This window comes from Delphinus delphis, chromosome 18 (assembly GCF_949987515.2).
Source record: "Delphinus delphis chromosome 18, mDelDel1.2, whole genome shotgun sequence".
NCBI lineage: Eukaryota > Metazoa > Chordata > Mammalia > Artiodactyla > Delphinidae > Delphinus > Delphinus delphis.
In genome coordinates, this window is record NC_082700.1 from 11,078,368 (window position 1) to 11,094,536 (window position 16,169).

General features: G+C 35.9%; 1 protein-coding gene across 1 annotated transcript in view; it reads left to right on the forward strand.

Annotated features, from left to right (window-relative positions):
• The window catches only part of NBEA (neurobeachin), a 628,524-nt gene that overhangs the window by 141,681 nt on the left and 470,674 nt on the right, over nt 1-16,169 (forward strand). Inside the window, exons 12-13 of the mRNA XM_059996030.1 lie at nt 628-780; nt 2,761-2,929. Coding sequence (XP_059852013.1) covers nt 628-780; nt 2,761-2,929 — 322 coding nt within the window. The remainder of the gene's footprint in view (nt 1-627; nt 781-2,760; nt 2,930-16,169) is intronic.

Sequence of the window (16,169 nt, forward strand, 5' to 3'; positions counted from 1 at the left end):
AAGAAATAATCTTCAGCAGTTTCCATCTTTTAAGCAAAAGACACTGAGGAGTCTGAGGGTCATGAAAGGCAAAGGAGGACAGTATTTCCAGGGAAGTGAGATCCTCTTTTTCAGGTACTATGGATTTGAAAGGTTGGGAATGTTTTATGTTAAGCAGGATGCATTGCATTTGTCAATGTGCAACTCATTTTTATCTTTTGGAAGAAATGATTCATTGGAATGGTAGGCTCAATTTATTTTCACTTTCGTTTGGAGCTAGTGAAAGCACTTCTCTTTCCCAATGTCTGTGTGTGTGTGTGTGTGTGTGTATTATCATGATAGTAATTCTACTCCATTTTAATTTTCTAAGATCTTTTCTTGTTAGTCAATTTCTAAACAAATGGAATGAAACCATTCTTATCCATAACTTATTTTATTTCTTTAGCTTGAGTTGAGAGTGGCATTGTTCAACCTGAGCTATTATTTATCTATAGTTGTCCTAGAATGGGCCACAAATAACAAACTGTCATTTAGAGAATTATCTTAAAATCTTAGGTTTCTAAATATAATTAAATTTTGAATAGCAAAGAAAGTATAAAAAGTTATATCTGTATATTTTCAGCTTGAATTTCTGCTTGCTTTCTTTAGTCATCAAGAGTTCATATCACTAGAGCTGTCCTGGAGCAGTTTTTATCCTTTGCAAAATACCTTGATGGTTTATCTCATGGAGCACCTTTGCTGAAGCAGCTTTGTGATCACATTTTATTCAACCCAGCCATCTGGATACATATACCTGCAAAGGTATACATTTTAATGTCATTCATTTTATTTTAGTGTAATGTTATAAATTATAAATGTAAATTACAGTTATTGGATCTAAACTATCCAGTAGAAAGCATTTGGATTTTTCAGTTTATTTTACAGTCAGTTTGAAGCAGTTATATTAGGTAGTATTAGAAATCAAGACAGTAAATATGTAAATATTAAAATAAATAAAACTGTAGTTAAAAATTTTTTTCTTATGGGGTGATGAGAAAGTTCTGGAACTAAATAATAGTAATTGTTGCTTAAAAAATGTTGAAGCTGTACTTCTTACCCTATACAAAGGTGAAACCCACTTAGATTTAAGACCTAAATTTGAGAGGTAAACTATAAAGCTAATAGGAGAAATCGTTGAAAGATACCTTTGCAGTTTGGGGATAGCCCAAACGTTCTTAAGTTAGACCTTCGAAACCTCTCTTTTTAGGGGGAAAATTACTGCATTTGATGATATCAAAATTAAAGATTTTGTTAAATGATCTTCAGAGACAATGTCAATAAATAGATGATAGATTAGGAGGTTTTTTTACAATGTCAGAAATTATCGAGGCAAGAGGAAAACATTGAATATGAACTGAAAATTAGATATTAGTATTGCACAAATGTTAAATTTACTGAGTGGAGGAATTGTATTATGCTCTATTTAGGAGAAGGTCCTTATTCTTAGGAGATTTACATTGAAGTAGTTAGTGGTGAAGTGTCTGAATGTCAGCAACTTCCTTTCAAACGTTAGTCAAAATATATTTATACATCTATATCTATAATATAATAGAGAGAAATAAAGCAGATGTGGAAAAATATTAACAGTTGATAAATCTATTATGATAGTTACATAACTTTTTTGTTTGAAAATTTTCAAAGTAAAAAATTGGAGAAAATAGCAATTAATAACGTTCAGAATGTACAAGTCTTCAGAATAGCAATTAAAAATAGCAATTAATAACGTTCAGAATGTACAACTCTTGAAAATCAGCACTAAAAAGATTTAAAAAATTAGGCTTGATGTAATGGTTGCATTCTGAAGTCATTAGATGTGATTCATACCTTTCCAAGAAAGAGAATCTGGTACACTGATTATTAAGACTAGGAAAAGAAAAAATAGCAGGTAACTAACTATATCATGATAATTGTCATCATTGTGACTGGAAAATTCCTTGTATTGTGAGCATAGAGTTTTTATCATGATATGTAAAAATATTTTTTAAAAGAAATTTATACATAAATTTTTTTTAGATATAAACATAATTTTTTTATTATTTTGCATACCTAAATTTAGCCTCCTTATATTCTAGTAGAAATCAGTAATGAGGGACATTTTCATGAATTTGAGCTGCATTTTATAATTTTCAAATCTCCCACATAACTTTGAAGTTCTAATTTTTATTATGGTTTGTCATTTTAATTATTGTGCTAAAACGCAAACCTGAAGTTTGTTCACTCTTTAAACATGGTGTTTAAACTTGTCGTCTGTATATTTCCATGCTAGATTCTGATAATGTGGCAGTAGGTAAGAAAATTTCAAATTACATGAACTTTTAGGATCTATGACAACAATATATGTTTTTTTCCAAATATGATACAGCTGGCTGATGTCAGGTTCGGTTCCTTTGAACTGCTGCAGTGTACTTTGATTCAGGGCTTTAGTCTAATTGGCCTTTTAAATAATTTAATCTTCCTATTGGATAATTTCAATGGAATTATTGAATCATTTAAAATTATTTTATTATTAATAACTATTAGATTACCTTTAGTAAAATTTTATTATAATGTGTTGATTCCAGATTATTTTCTTTTTATAATATAAATAACACTTAATAAATAGTTATATTTCACCTCGTAATAAATGGTTCTTTCTTGGCCTTTAATGATTTACGTTTAAATTAGAATAGAATGTATATTTATAATATAAACACTTGAGGCATTTTAAATTTATTTTAATGCTTTGCTAATATTCTGTACTAGGTTCAGCTTTCCCTATACACTTATTTGTCTGCTGAATTTATTGGAACTGCTACCATTTACACCACCATACGCAGAGTAGGAACAGTATTACAGCTAATGCATACACTAAAATATTACTACTGGGTCATTAATCCTGCCGACAGTAGTGGCATTGCACCCAAAGGTTTAGGTAAGTACAATGCTTCTACGTTGTCTGTACTATGATTGGTGTATATCCTAAGTACTATTATAGTGAACAGATGTGCATGGTTATGAAATTAACACTGAGCTATTGTCTTTCTTGTGTAGTAGACTGGTATATTGAGAATTTTTTGTGATAAAGAAGAAGCTTATAGCTTTCGTATTAAGTTTTTGGAATAAAGACAGGTGAAAATAAATAATACTGTACCTTTTAGCCTATATGGTTGTTGTGATATAATCATAATATTAAAAACAGATGAATGATATTGCTCATGGCCAGTGTGTTCTAATACAGTCGTTTAAACATTTTGAGATTGTTGCCTTCCTTTGTATTTTTTCCCCAAACTTCATTCTTTGTTCTAAGTAAAGTAGAAACTAATTTAATTCTCAGTGCATTGTGTTGTTTTAAAAATATTGCCGATTTTCCTAATTATATAGAAAATACATGCTCATTATAGAAAATAAAATAATATAGAAGAAAAAAATTGTTCATAACCCAAACCCCAGGAGTAATCACTGTTACAAGTTGGGTGTGTGATCTTCCACTATTTCTTATTGCATAAATATGTGAAATATATTAACTCTTTTACAGAATTCAGATTTTCTTTTCTTTTTCTTGGATCTACATAGTAATCTATACACCACTTACATGTGGTGTATAGATTGGATACACCGCTTACATGTTTCCAAAGTTTTGATCCTATGAATAATGCAGTGATCTATTTCTTTGTGTATACTTATTCCCCTCCATCTTTGATTTGTTTACAGTTCCTGAGAAAGGGTATCCTGATAAATATTGTGAATTTTTTCAGAAGTATTGTACTAGCTTGCAATTTCACCAGTGGTATGTTAGTGTGCTTTTTTCTCAGCATACTCATAATAGCAATTACCATTTTATAAAAATCTTTTTGATAGGGTAAAATAACATTTTACTATTCTAATATTCATTTATTGGCTTACATTGTCTTTCATTTTACTGATGGGCTTTTAAAATTGTGTTATTCACACTCGGGTTTATATTCTGTCATTTATGTTTTTTTCCCATTGCTTTTAGACTTAAGAATGCCTAAAATTAACTGAATACTTAACATGAGTTAGAATCTATGCTAAGCACCCTACATGTTAATTTTGTTTAATCATTTACGTGTAATGTATTTATATATATATATATGTAAATCTGTAAATACATATACATATCTACACATACACATAGGGCTATATCTATATATAACAACATTGCTAATATCACTCCCAGTTTGCATTTTAGGAAACTGAAAGTTGGTACAAAGTAACAGAACTAAAATTTGAATCATGTCTGCCTGACTCAGAGCCCTAGTTTTTACGATTACACTCTGATAGAGTTTTCTCTACTCTAGACAAATCATACGTTCACAAATATTTATTTCTGCTTCAAAAAATTAATTTCTAATTTACAGAAAAGTTGCAAGAATTGTACAAAGAATTCTTATATACCCCCACCGTATTTCCCAATATTTTATATCTTACCATTTAGATTTTACCATTTTATTTCTGTGTAAATATAAACATGTATATAAACATATGCATTTTTTTCTGAATAAATTGAGAATAAATTATAGGTATGATGCCCTATTTCTCCTAAATACTTTAATATTTATTTCCTAAAAGGTAAGGGCACTCTCTTGAGTTAATGAAGAGCAACCATTAAAATCAGGTAATTAACATTAATACAATACTATCATCTCATAAAAAGCTCCCATTCAAATTTAACCCATTTTACCAATAATATCCATTCTAGAAAAAAAAGTCTTTCTTCTTTCTCTGAATCACAGTCGAGGATCATGCGTGACATTTGGTTGCCTTGTCACCGTAATATTCTTCGATTAGAATACTTATTTTAGTATTTCCTTGTCTTCCATGGCCTTGACATTTTTGAAGAATACAGACAATTTTTTAGAATGTCCTTTAATCTGCATTTATTTGATATTTGCTCATGATGATTTAGGTTTTTTATTTTTAGAAGGAATCACACAGAAGTCATAACAATTCTGTCTCAATGTTATCATTACAAGAGGCACATGATGTTGAGTTGTCTTATTATTTTACTAGTGATGTTAACTTTTGGTGTCTGCCAGGGTTCTTTACTGTAAAACTCCACTTTCTCCTCTGTAATCTTAAGTGTCTGGTGGAGAAATACATTGAGACTATATAAACATCCTGTTCTTCAACAAACTTTTGCCCACTGGCTTTAGTTCATTGACTCTTGTCAGAATTGATCTTTACTGTGATGGCTGCCAAATGGCGACATTTTCTGAGATATTTATTAGTTTGAATTCTGCAGTAACAAAGAAGTTGTTTTTTTCTTCCATTTACTAATTTATTTGTTCATTTCTTAGTGTCAGTGTAAATTTCATGGATTCCTGTTTAATTTGGTATTATATCAACAGTTGGTACACTTTCTCTGCGAAGGGCCAGGCAGTAAAAATTCAGGCTTAGGGAGCCATAGATCTCCACTATAAGTGGTCAGCTCTGCACTGTATTGCAAAAACAGCCACAGACAGTACGTAAGTGAATGGCTGTGGTTTGTGCCGGTGAAACTTAAAGAAAAAACAGTGGCTGCATGGATTTAGTGTAGAGACTATCCCCTGAATTGTATCCTTATTTATTTTGATGTTCAAGTTGTACTGGATTTGGCCAATAGGAGCCCCTTCACATGAGTCTTGGGTCTTTATGACAAACGTCCATAAATTTTTTGTACTTCCTTGCTTTCTGGTGTAGGATATTTTTGGTTCATCTTTTATTTTCCTTATCTCAGAAGCCCTGGTTTGTTTTGTAGATACGGTTTTAAGAAACCAAGATCTGGGTGATAGGTGTGCTTATTGTGTTTATTGCTCTTTGGGTATCATTGCTTCTAGGCATTCTTGTTGGACAGATCTAGGAAATATAAGCTTAAATGCAAATACATATATATGTATATGCATACCTCTAAACTGATCTATCTGTATTAATAACCATGAGTTCACACAAGTAAATTCAATCCCAATCCAAAACCACATGGGTCAATCGAGCCTCAAATTGATTATTTTTACAACTTTCTTCCTTCAATATTTAGAAATCTGGCTACCATTATCTTTAATATTTTTTTAATATATTTACTTATTCTACTTTATGAAACCCACATTCTTACCCATGCACCATCACCTTCTAAGCTTTGACATTGCCAGTTGGCTCTGACCATCTTCGGTTCTGACATAAAATGGTCCTTTTCACCTCCTTGCCCCTTATTGTTTCTTTACCACTGACCATACTACTGGCCTCTGTTGTCTCCTCACCCTGACCCTGAAAATCCTGCCAGACTTAGTTGCCTCCTTGGCTCTTTCCAGCCCCTTGTGTCTCCTTGGCCTCTGCTGCTTCCGCAGTGACAAAGTGGAAGAGTATTTCTTTTTATTTTCATTAAATTTTATACTTTTTAAAAAGTTAAAAAAAAATTTTAATTGAGGTATACTTGATAATTAACATATTAGTTTTGGGTGTATAATGTAATGATTTGATATTTGTATACATTGAGAAATGATCACCACAATAATTAAATCTGTCACTGTACATCGTTAAAGTTTTTTTTTTTCTTGTGATAAGAACTTTTAAAATTTAGTCTCTTAGCAACTTTCAAATATGCAATACAAAATTATCTGCAGTAACCATGTTGTACATTACATGCCCCTGATGTATCATTTCTTTTTCTTTATGGTTTAATTTATTCTTTTTAATCTATCTTTTAATTAATTTGTTCTCTTTAATCTTTTTTTTTTTTTTTTGCGGTACACGGCCTCTCACTGTTGTGGCCTCTCCCGTTGCGGAGCACAGGCTCCGGACGTGCAGGCTCAGCGGCCATGGCCCACGGGCCCAGCTGCTCCGCGGCACGTGGGATCTTCGCGGGCCGGGGCACGAACCCGTGTACCCTGCATCGGCAGGCGCCACCTGGGAAGCTCCTGTTCTCTTTAATCCAACCAACCACTGCGCCACCAGGGAAGCCCCTGTTCTCTTTAATTTTTTTGATTTAACTTTTCAATCTGTCTGAAATTAATTTTGTTATTTAGTGGAATGTGAGGTTTTGAAACACATAGTTTTCTATATTACAATTTGTTCAATACTAATTTGACCTAAATAATGCTTTCTTTTAAGAACATTTTAAAGATAATATGTACTACACTACCTTTTCATAGAAGTATTATGCATATGTGCACTAACCTTGAGAAGTAGAATCTTTTTCCTTTGACTGTGATTTCACACTTTTGTCTCTGAAATTTTCTTTTTTTTTAACATCTTTATTGGAGTATAATTGCTTTACAATGGTGTGTTAGTTTCTGCTTTATAACAAAGTGATTCAGTTATACATATACATATGTTCCCATATCTCTTCCCTCTTGCATCTCCCTCCCTCCCACCCAACTAGGTGGTCACAAAGCACCGAGCTGATCTCCCTGTGCTATGCGGCTGCTTCCCACTAGCTATCTATTTTACGTTTGGTAGTGTATATATGTCCATGCCACTCTCTCGCTTTGTCACAGCTTACCCTTCCCCCTCCCCATATCGTTAACTCCATTCTATAGTAGGTCTGTGTCTTTATTCCTGTCTTACCGCTAGGTTCTTCATGACATTTTTTTTTTTCTTAAATTCCATATATATGTGTTAGCATATGGTATTTGTCTTTCTCTTTCTGACTTACTTCACTCTGTATGACAGACTCTAGGTCCATCCACCTCATTACAAATAGCTCAATTTCGTTTCTTTCTATGGCTGAGTAATATTCCATTGTATATATGTGCCAAATCTTTATCCATTCATCCGATGATGATTCATTCATCCGATTCATCGGATCCATTCATCCGATGACACTTAGGTTGTTTCCGTCTCCGGGCTATTGTAAACAGAGCTGCAATGAACATTTTAGTACATGACTCTTTTTGAATTATGGTTTTCTCAGGGTATATGCCCAGTAGTGGGATTGCTGGGTCATATGGTAGTTCTATTTGTAGTTTCTTAAGGAACCTCCATACTGTTCTCCATAGTGGCTGTACCAATTCACATTCCCACCAGCAGTGCAAGAGTGTTCCCTTTCCTCCACACCCTCTCCAGCATTTATTGTTTCCAGATATTTTGATGATGGCCATTCTGATTGGTGTGAGATGATATCTCATTGTAGTTTTGATTTGCATTTCTCTAATGATTAATGATGTTGAGCATTCTTTCATGTGTTTGTTGGCAGTCTGTATATCTCCTTTGGAGAAATGTCTATTTAGATCTTCTGCCCATTTTTGGATTGGGTTGTTTGGTTTTTTGCTATTGAGCTTATAAATTTTGGAGATTAATCCTTTGTCAGTTGCTTAATTTGTAAATATTTTCTCCTATTTTGAGGGTTGTCTTTTGGTCTTGTTCATGGTTTCCTTTGCTGTGCAAAAGCTTTAAAGTTTCATTAGATCCCATTTGTTGATTTTTGTTTTTATTTCCATTTCTCTAGGAGGTGGGTCAGAAAGGATCTTGCTGTGATTTATGTCATAGAGTCTTCTGCCTATGTTTTCCTCTAAGAGTTTGATAGTTTCTGGCCTTACATTTAGGTCTTTAATCCATTTTGAGCTTATTTTTGTGTATGGTGTTAGGGAGTGATCTAATCTCATACTTTTACATGTACCTGTCCAGTTTTCCTAGCACCACTTATTGAAGAGGCCGTCCTTTCTCCACTGTACATTCCTGCCTCCTTTATGAAAGATAAGGTGACCATATGTGCATGGGTTTATCTCTGGGCTTTCTATCCTGTTCCATTGATCTATATTTCTGTTTTTGTGCCAGTACCATACTGTCTTGATTACTGTAGCTTTGTAGTATAGTCTGAAGTCAGGGAGCCTGATTCCTCCATCTCCATTTTTCGTTCTCAAGATTGCTTTGGCTATTCGGGGTCTTTTGTGTTTCCATACAAACTGTGAAATATTTTGTTCTAGTTCTGTGAAAAATGCCAGTGGTAGTTTGATAGGGATTGCATTGAATGTGTAGATTGCTTTGGGTAGTAGAGTCATTGTCACAATGTTGATACTTCCAATCCAAGAACATGGTATATCTCTCCATCTATTTGTATCATCTTTAATTTCTTTCATCAGTGTCTTATAATTTTCTGCATACAGGTCTTTTGTCTCCTTAGGTAGGTTTATTCCTAGATATTTTATTCTTTTTGTTGCAATGGTAAATGGGAGTGTTTTCTTGATTTCACTTTCAGATTTTTCATCACTAGTGTATAGGAATGCCAGACACTTCTGTGCATTAATTTTGTATCCTGCTACTTTACCAAATTCATTGATTAGCTCTAGTAGTTTTCTGGTAGCATCTTTAGGATTCTCTATGTATAGTATCATGTCATCTGCAAAGAGTGACAGCTTTACTTCTTCTTTTCTGATATGGATTCCTTTTATTTCCTTTTCTTCTCTGATTGCTGTGGCTAAAACTTCCAAAACTATGTTGAATAAGAGTGGTGAGAGTGGGCAACCTTGTCTTGTTCCTGATCTTAGTGGAAATGCTTTCAGTTTTTCACCATTGAGGACGATGTTGGCTGTGGGTTTGTCATATATGGCCTTTATTATGTTGAGGAAAGTTCCCTCTATGCCTACTTTCTGCAGGTTTTTTTATCATAAATGGGTGTTTAATTTTGTCGAAAGCTTTCTCTGCATCTATTGAGATGATCATATGGTTTTTCTCCTTCATTTTGTTAATATGGTGTATCACGTTGATTGATTTGCGTATATTGAAGAATCCTTGCATTCCTGGAATAAACCCCAGTTGATCATGGTGTATGATCCTTTTAATGTGTTGTTGGATTCTGTTTGCTAGTATTTTGTTGAGGATTTCTACGTCTATGTTCATCAGTGATATTAGCCTGTAGTTTTCTTTCTTTGTGACATCTTTGTCTGGTTTTGGTATCAGGGTGATGGTGGCCTCATAGAATGAGTTTGGGAGTGTTCCTCCCTCTGCTATAGTTTGGAAGAGTTTGAGAAGGATAGGTGTTAGCTCTTCTCTAAATGTTTGATAGAGTCCGCCTGTGAAGCCATCTGGTCCTGGGCTTTGGTTTGTTGGAAAATTTTTAATCACAGTTTCAATTTCAGTGCTTGTGATTGGTCTGTTCATATTTTCTATTACTTTCTGGTACAGTCTTGGCAGCTTGTGTATTTCTAAGAATTTGTCCGTTTCTTCCAGGTTGTGCATTTTATTGGCTTAGAGTTGCTTGTAGTAATCTCTCATGATCCTTTGTATTTCTGCAGTGTCAGTTGTTACTTCTCCTTTTTCATTTCTAATTCTATTGATTTGAGTCTTCTCCCTTTTTTTCTTGATGAGTCTGGCTAATGGTTTATCAATTTTATTTATCTTCTCAAAGAACCAGCTTTTAGTTTTATTGATCTATGGTATTGTTTCCTTCATTTCTTTTTCATTTATTTCTGACCTGATTTTTATGATTTCTTTCCCTCTGCTAACTTTGGTGTTTTTTTTTGTTCTTCTTTCTCTAATTGCTTTAGGTGCAAGGTTAGGTTGTTTATTCGAGATGTTTCCTTCTTCTTAAGGTAGGATTGTATTGCTATAAACTTCCCTCTTAGAACTGCTTTTGTGGCATCCCATAGGTTTTGGGTCGTCGTGTCTCCATTGTCATTTGTTTCTAGGTATTTTTTTATTTCCTCTTTGATTTCTTCAGTGATCACTTCGTTATTAGGTAGTGTATTGTTTAGCCTCCATGTGTTTGTATTTTTTACAGATCTTCTCCTGTAATTGATATCTAGTCTCATGGCATTGTGGTCGGAAAAGATACTTGATACAATTTCAATTTTCTTAAATTTACCAAGGCTAGATTTGTGACCCAAGATATGATCTATCCTGGAGAATGTTCTATGAGCACTTGAGAAAAATGTGTATTCTGTTGTTTTTGGATGGAATGTCCTCTAAATATCAATTAAGTCCATCTTGTTTAATGTATCATTTAAAGCTTGTGTTTCCTTATTTATTTTCATTTTGGATGATCTGTCCATTGGTGAAACTGGGTGTTAAAGTCCCTTACTATGAATGTGTTACTGTTGATTTCCCCCTTTATGGCTGTTAGTATTTGCCTTATGTATTGAGGTGCTCCTATGTTGGGTGCATAAATACTTACAATTGTTAGATCTTCTTGGATCGATCCCTTGATCATTATGTAGTGTCCTTCTTTGTCTCTTCTAATAGTCTTTATTTTAAAGTCTATTTTGTCTGATATGAGAATTGCTACTCCAGCTTTCTTTTGGTTTCCATTTGCATGGAATATCTTTTTCCATCCCCTTACTTTCAGTCTGTATGTGTCTCTAGGTCTGAAGTGGGTCTGTTGTAGACAGCATATATAAGGGTCTTGTTTTTGTATCCTTCAGCCAGTCTGTGTCTTTTGGTGGGAGCATTTAGTCCATTGACATTAAGGTAATTATCGATATGTATGTTCCTATTCCCATTTTCTTAATTGTTTTGGGTTCGTTATTGTAGGTCTTTTCCTTCTCTTGTGTTTCTTGCCTAGAGAAGTTCCTTTAGTATTTGTTGTAAAGCTGGTTTGGTGGTGCTGAGCTCTCTCAGCTTTTGCTTGTTTGTAGAGGTTTTAATTTCTCCATCAAATCTGAATGAGATCCTTGTTGGGTCGAGTAATCTTGGTTGCAGGTTTTTCTCCTTCATCACTTTAAATATGTCCTGCCAGTCCCTTCTGTCTTGCAGAGTTTCTGCTGAAAGATCAGCTGTTAACCTTATGGGGATTCCCTTGTGTGTTATTTGTTGTTTTTCCCTTGCTGCTTTTAACATTTTTTCTTTGTATTTAATTTTTGATAGTTTGATTAATATGTGTCTTGGCGTATTTCTCCTTGGATTTATCCTGTATGGGACTCTCTGTGCTTCCTGGACTGGATTAACTATTTCCTTTCCCCTATTAGGGAAGTTTTCAACTATAATCTCTTCAAATATTTTCTCAGTCCCTTTCTTTTTCTCTTCTTCTTCTGGAACCCCTATAATTCGAATGTTGGTGCGTTTAATGTTGTCTCAGAGGTCTCTGAGACTGTCCTCAGTTCTTTTCATTCTTTTTTCTTTATTCTGCTCTGCAGTAGTTATTTCCGCTATTTTATCTTCCAGGTCACTTTTCCGTTCTTCTGCCTCAGTTATTCTGCTATTTATCCCATCTAGAGTATTTTTAATTTCATTTATTATGTTGTTCATCATTGTTTGTTTCATCTTTAGTTCTTCTAGGTCCTTGTTAAATGTTTCTTGCATTTTGTCTATTCTATTTCCAAGATTTTGGATCATCTTTACTATCATTATTCTGAATTCTTTTTCAGGTAGACTGCCTATTTCCTCTTCATTTGTTAGGTCTGGTGGGTTTGTATCTTGCTCCTTCATCTGCTGTGTGTTTTTCTGTCTTCTCATTTTGCTTATCTTACTGTGTTTGTGGTCTCCTTTTTGCAGGCTGCAGGTTCGTAGTTCCTGTTGTTTTTGGTGTCTGTCCCCAGTGGCTAAAGTTGGTTCAGTGGGTTGTGTAGGCTTTCTGGTGGAGGGGACTAGTGCCCGTGTTCTGGTGGATGAGGCTGGATCCTGTCTTTCTGGTGGGCAGGTCCACATCTGGTGGTGTGTTTTGGTGTGTCTGTGGACTTATTATGATTTTAGGCAGCCTCTCTGCTAATGGGTGGGGTTACGTTCCTGTCTTGCTAGTTGTTTGGCATAGGGTGTCCAGCACTGTAGCTTGCTGGTCGTTGAGTGAAGCTGGGTCCTGGTGTAGAGATGGAGATCTCTGGGAGATTTTCGCCATTTGATATTATTATGTGGAGCTGGGAGGTCTCATGTGGACCAGTGTCCTGAAGTTGTCTCTCCCACCTCAGAGGCACAGCACTGACTCCTGGCTGTAACACCAAGAGCCTTTCATCCACACGGCTCAGAATAAAAGGGAGAAAAAGTAGAAAGAAAGAAAGAAGGGAAGAAAGGAAGAAAGGAAGGAAGGAAGGAAGAAAGAAGGGAGGGAGGGAGGAGGGAAGGAAAGAAGGAATGAAGGAAGGAAAGAAAAGATAAAAAAAGTTATTAAAATAAAAAATTATTAAGAAAAAAATTTGTTTTTAAAGAAAATACAAACAAACAAAAAACATCAACAAAAAAAAACGGACGGATAGAACCTTAGGACAAATGGTGGAAGCATAGCTATACAGACAAAATCTCACACAGAAGCGTACACATACACACTCACAAAAAGAGGAAAAGGGGAAAAAATAAATCTTGCTCTCAAAGTCCACCTCCTCAGTTTGGGATGATTCATTGTCTATTCAGGTATTCCACAGATGCAGGGTACATCAAGTTGATTGTGGAGCTTTAATCCGCTGCTTCTGAGCCTGCTGGGAGAGATTTCCTTTTCTCTTTGTTCTCACAGCTCCTGGTGCTCAGCTTTGGATTTGGCCCTGCCTCTGCGTGTAGGTCGCTGGAAGGCGTCTGTTCTTCGCTGAGATAGGACAGGGTTAAAGGAGCAGCTGCTTCGGGGGCTGTGGCTCAATGAGCCCGGGGCGGGGGGTAGGGAGGGGCATGGAGTGCGGGGCGATGTTACACCAGCCTGAGGCGTGCAGTGCGTTCTCCCGGGGAAGTTGTCCCTGGATCCCGGGACCCTTGCATTGGCGGGCTGCACAGGCTCCCCGGAAAGGGGGTGTGGATAGTGATCTGAGCTCACACACAGGCTTCTTGTTGGCGGCAGCAGCAGCCTTAGCGTCTCATCCCCGTCTCGGGTGTCCGCGCTTGCAGCCACAGCTCGCGTCCGTCTCTGAAGCTCCTTTAAGCAGCGCTCTTAATCCCCTCTCCTCGTTCACCAGGAAACAGAGAGGGAAGAAAAAGTCTCTTGCCTCTTCGGCAGGTCCAGACTTTTCCCCGGACTCCCTCCCGGCCAGCCATGGCGCACTAGCCCCCTTCAGGCTGTGTTCGCGCCGACAACCCCAGTCCTCTCCGTGCGCTCCGACCGAAGCCTGAGCCTCAGCTCCCAGCCCCGCCCGCCCCGGCGGTTGAGGAGACAAGCCTCTCGGGCTGGTGAGTGCCGGTCGGCACCAATCCTCTGTGCAGGAATCTCTCCACTTTGCCCTCTGCGCCCCTGTTGCTGTGCTCTCCCCCACGGCTCCGCAGCTTTCCCCCTCCCTCACCCGCAGTCTCCGCCTGCGAAGGGGCTTCCTAGTGTGTGGAAACCTTTCCTCCTTCACAGCTCCCTCCCACTGGTGCAGGTCCCATCCGTATCCTTTTGTCTCTGTTTATTCTTTTTTTCTTTTGCCGTACCCAGGTACGTGCGGACTTTCTTACCTTTTGGGATGTCTGAGGTCTTCTGCCAGCGTTCCGTACGTGTTCTGTAGGAGCTTTTCAACGTGTAGATGTATTTCTGGTGTATCTGTGGGGAGGAAGGTGATCTCCGCGTCTTACTCTTACGCCATCTTCCCCTCGTTCCCCTGTCTCTGAAATTTTTATATATGATTCACTGTAAAAACATTTATTTATATTAAAAATCTCATAGTAGTACATGATCTTGGTAGCCCGTGAAATAATGTAAAGATTTGTGATTAAAAAGTTAATACTTGCCCAAGGAGCCAGTATTACCAGACTTACATATTTTTTCACCTCTATTTGTCTGCTCAAACACAAAGTTACAGATTTATATGCATAGGTAATTCATATTATAGGTGTTTCAAAGACTTATTCTGAATATATCACAAACACAAAGTGGTATTATATATGTAAATACAATGAACCTTGTATGAGTATCACCAAGCTTAAGGAATAGAATATTACCATAAGCCTGTATATATCTATCCTTGGTCAGACATTTATCCCATTTCCAGGCGTAGAGATAACCCCATCTTCAATTTTATGTTTATTATACCTTTTCTTGAGTCTTTATTATTTTTTACTGCACTTTTTATTTTTTACTGTGCTTTACTCCTTTGTCATTTACATCGTGTAATATCAATATATGACAGTAGTAAGTATACTGAGTGCTTACAATTAAAATGGACCAGTTACTATTCTAATTCCTTTACATATGTTGATCCATTTAATCCTCACAAAATATCCTATGACAAAGAGCTTTTGTCCTCATCCTAACAATAAGAAACACTTATGTACAAATATAGTATAACACTTGTCCAATTTCATTAAGTGGTGGCCAAATTATAAATAAAAGTAAGGAAATTATTATTGAAATAATGGTGCTGTCTCTAAGGAGATGGTGTGGGGGATGTGATCAGGAAGGGGGGTGTGGCTCAGAGCTGAGAGCTGGGTAGGGTGAGACTTTATTGTATGCTGGAGCAGACTGGTGCCACCACCAATTATTAATATTTGATGAGATGGTTGTCAAAACATTGGTGGCGTGAACTTGAAACCAGTCATGGAGGGAGTATTTATTTACACAACAGAAATCAGAAATCTGCATATGATATAAATCAGGACCTCACCCTCCACTCTGCGCAGCTCCTTTACCTACACACCAAGGGTTGATAGGTTTCTCTGCCAAGCTGCTGTCAGTGTTCAGTTTCGTGACCTAAGAAGTTGTTATACAGGTGTTCATCTTATAATAATTCATTAAGTTGTAAATGTATATCTTCTGTGTGTGTACTGTATTTCACAACGAAAATATTAAAAAAACAAAAATAATAGCAAGTTTTGGTAAGGAGGGAAAGAGTACTTTGTACACTATTGGCAGGAGTAGGGCAACAAATGTAGAAATGGGAAAGAGATTTCTTTCCCAAGAGTAGATAAAATGGATTGTTTAAGGGCTAATTTGTTTTGATGTGTAATAATCTACACATAAATATTTGTGGAGTGAATAAGCAGATGCTATAAATTATACATAAAAGGATTATAGATTAAAACTTATACAGAAGCTATATAAATCTGGGTTGCTTCAAGTAAGGCTTGATGTTTAAGGACTTCATGGTTCTAGCTATGTTTCTTAAAGGTATAATTTCATTACTGCATATTACATATATATCATGGCATATTCTCATTTTTATTGGTAATTAAATATTTGCACTTATTTACTTTGAAATTTAGGTGTTTTATTGGAAATGATATGTACACTATAACTGTTTATGCTTATTTCATTTATTGACTCAAGCATTTAGAGTGTCATAATAATACGTATTTTGTGTATATAAGTGTCATAGAAGAAAAAAGCTTCAAAACAAATAATTACGTAGAGTATCACT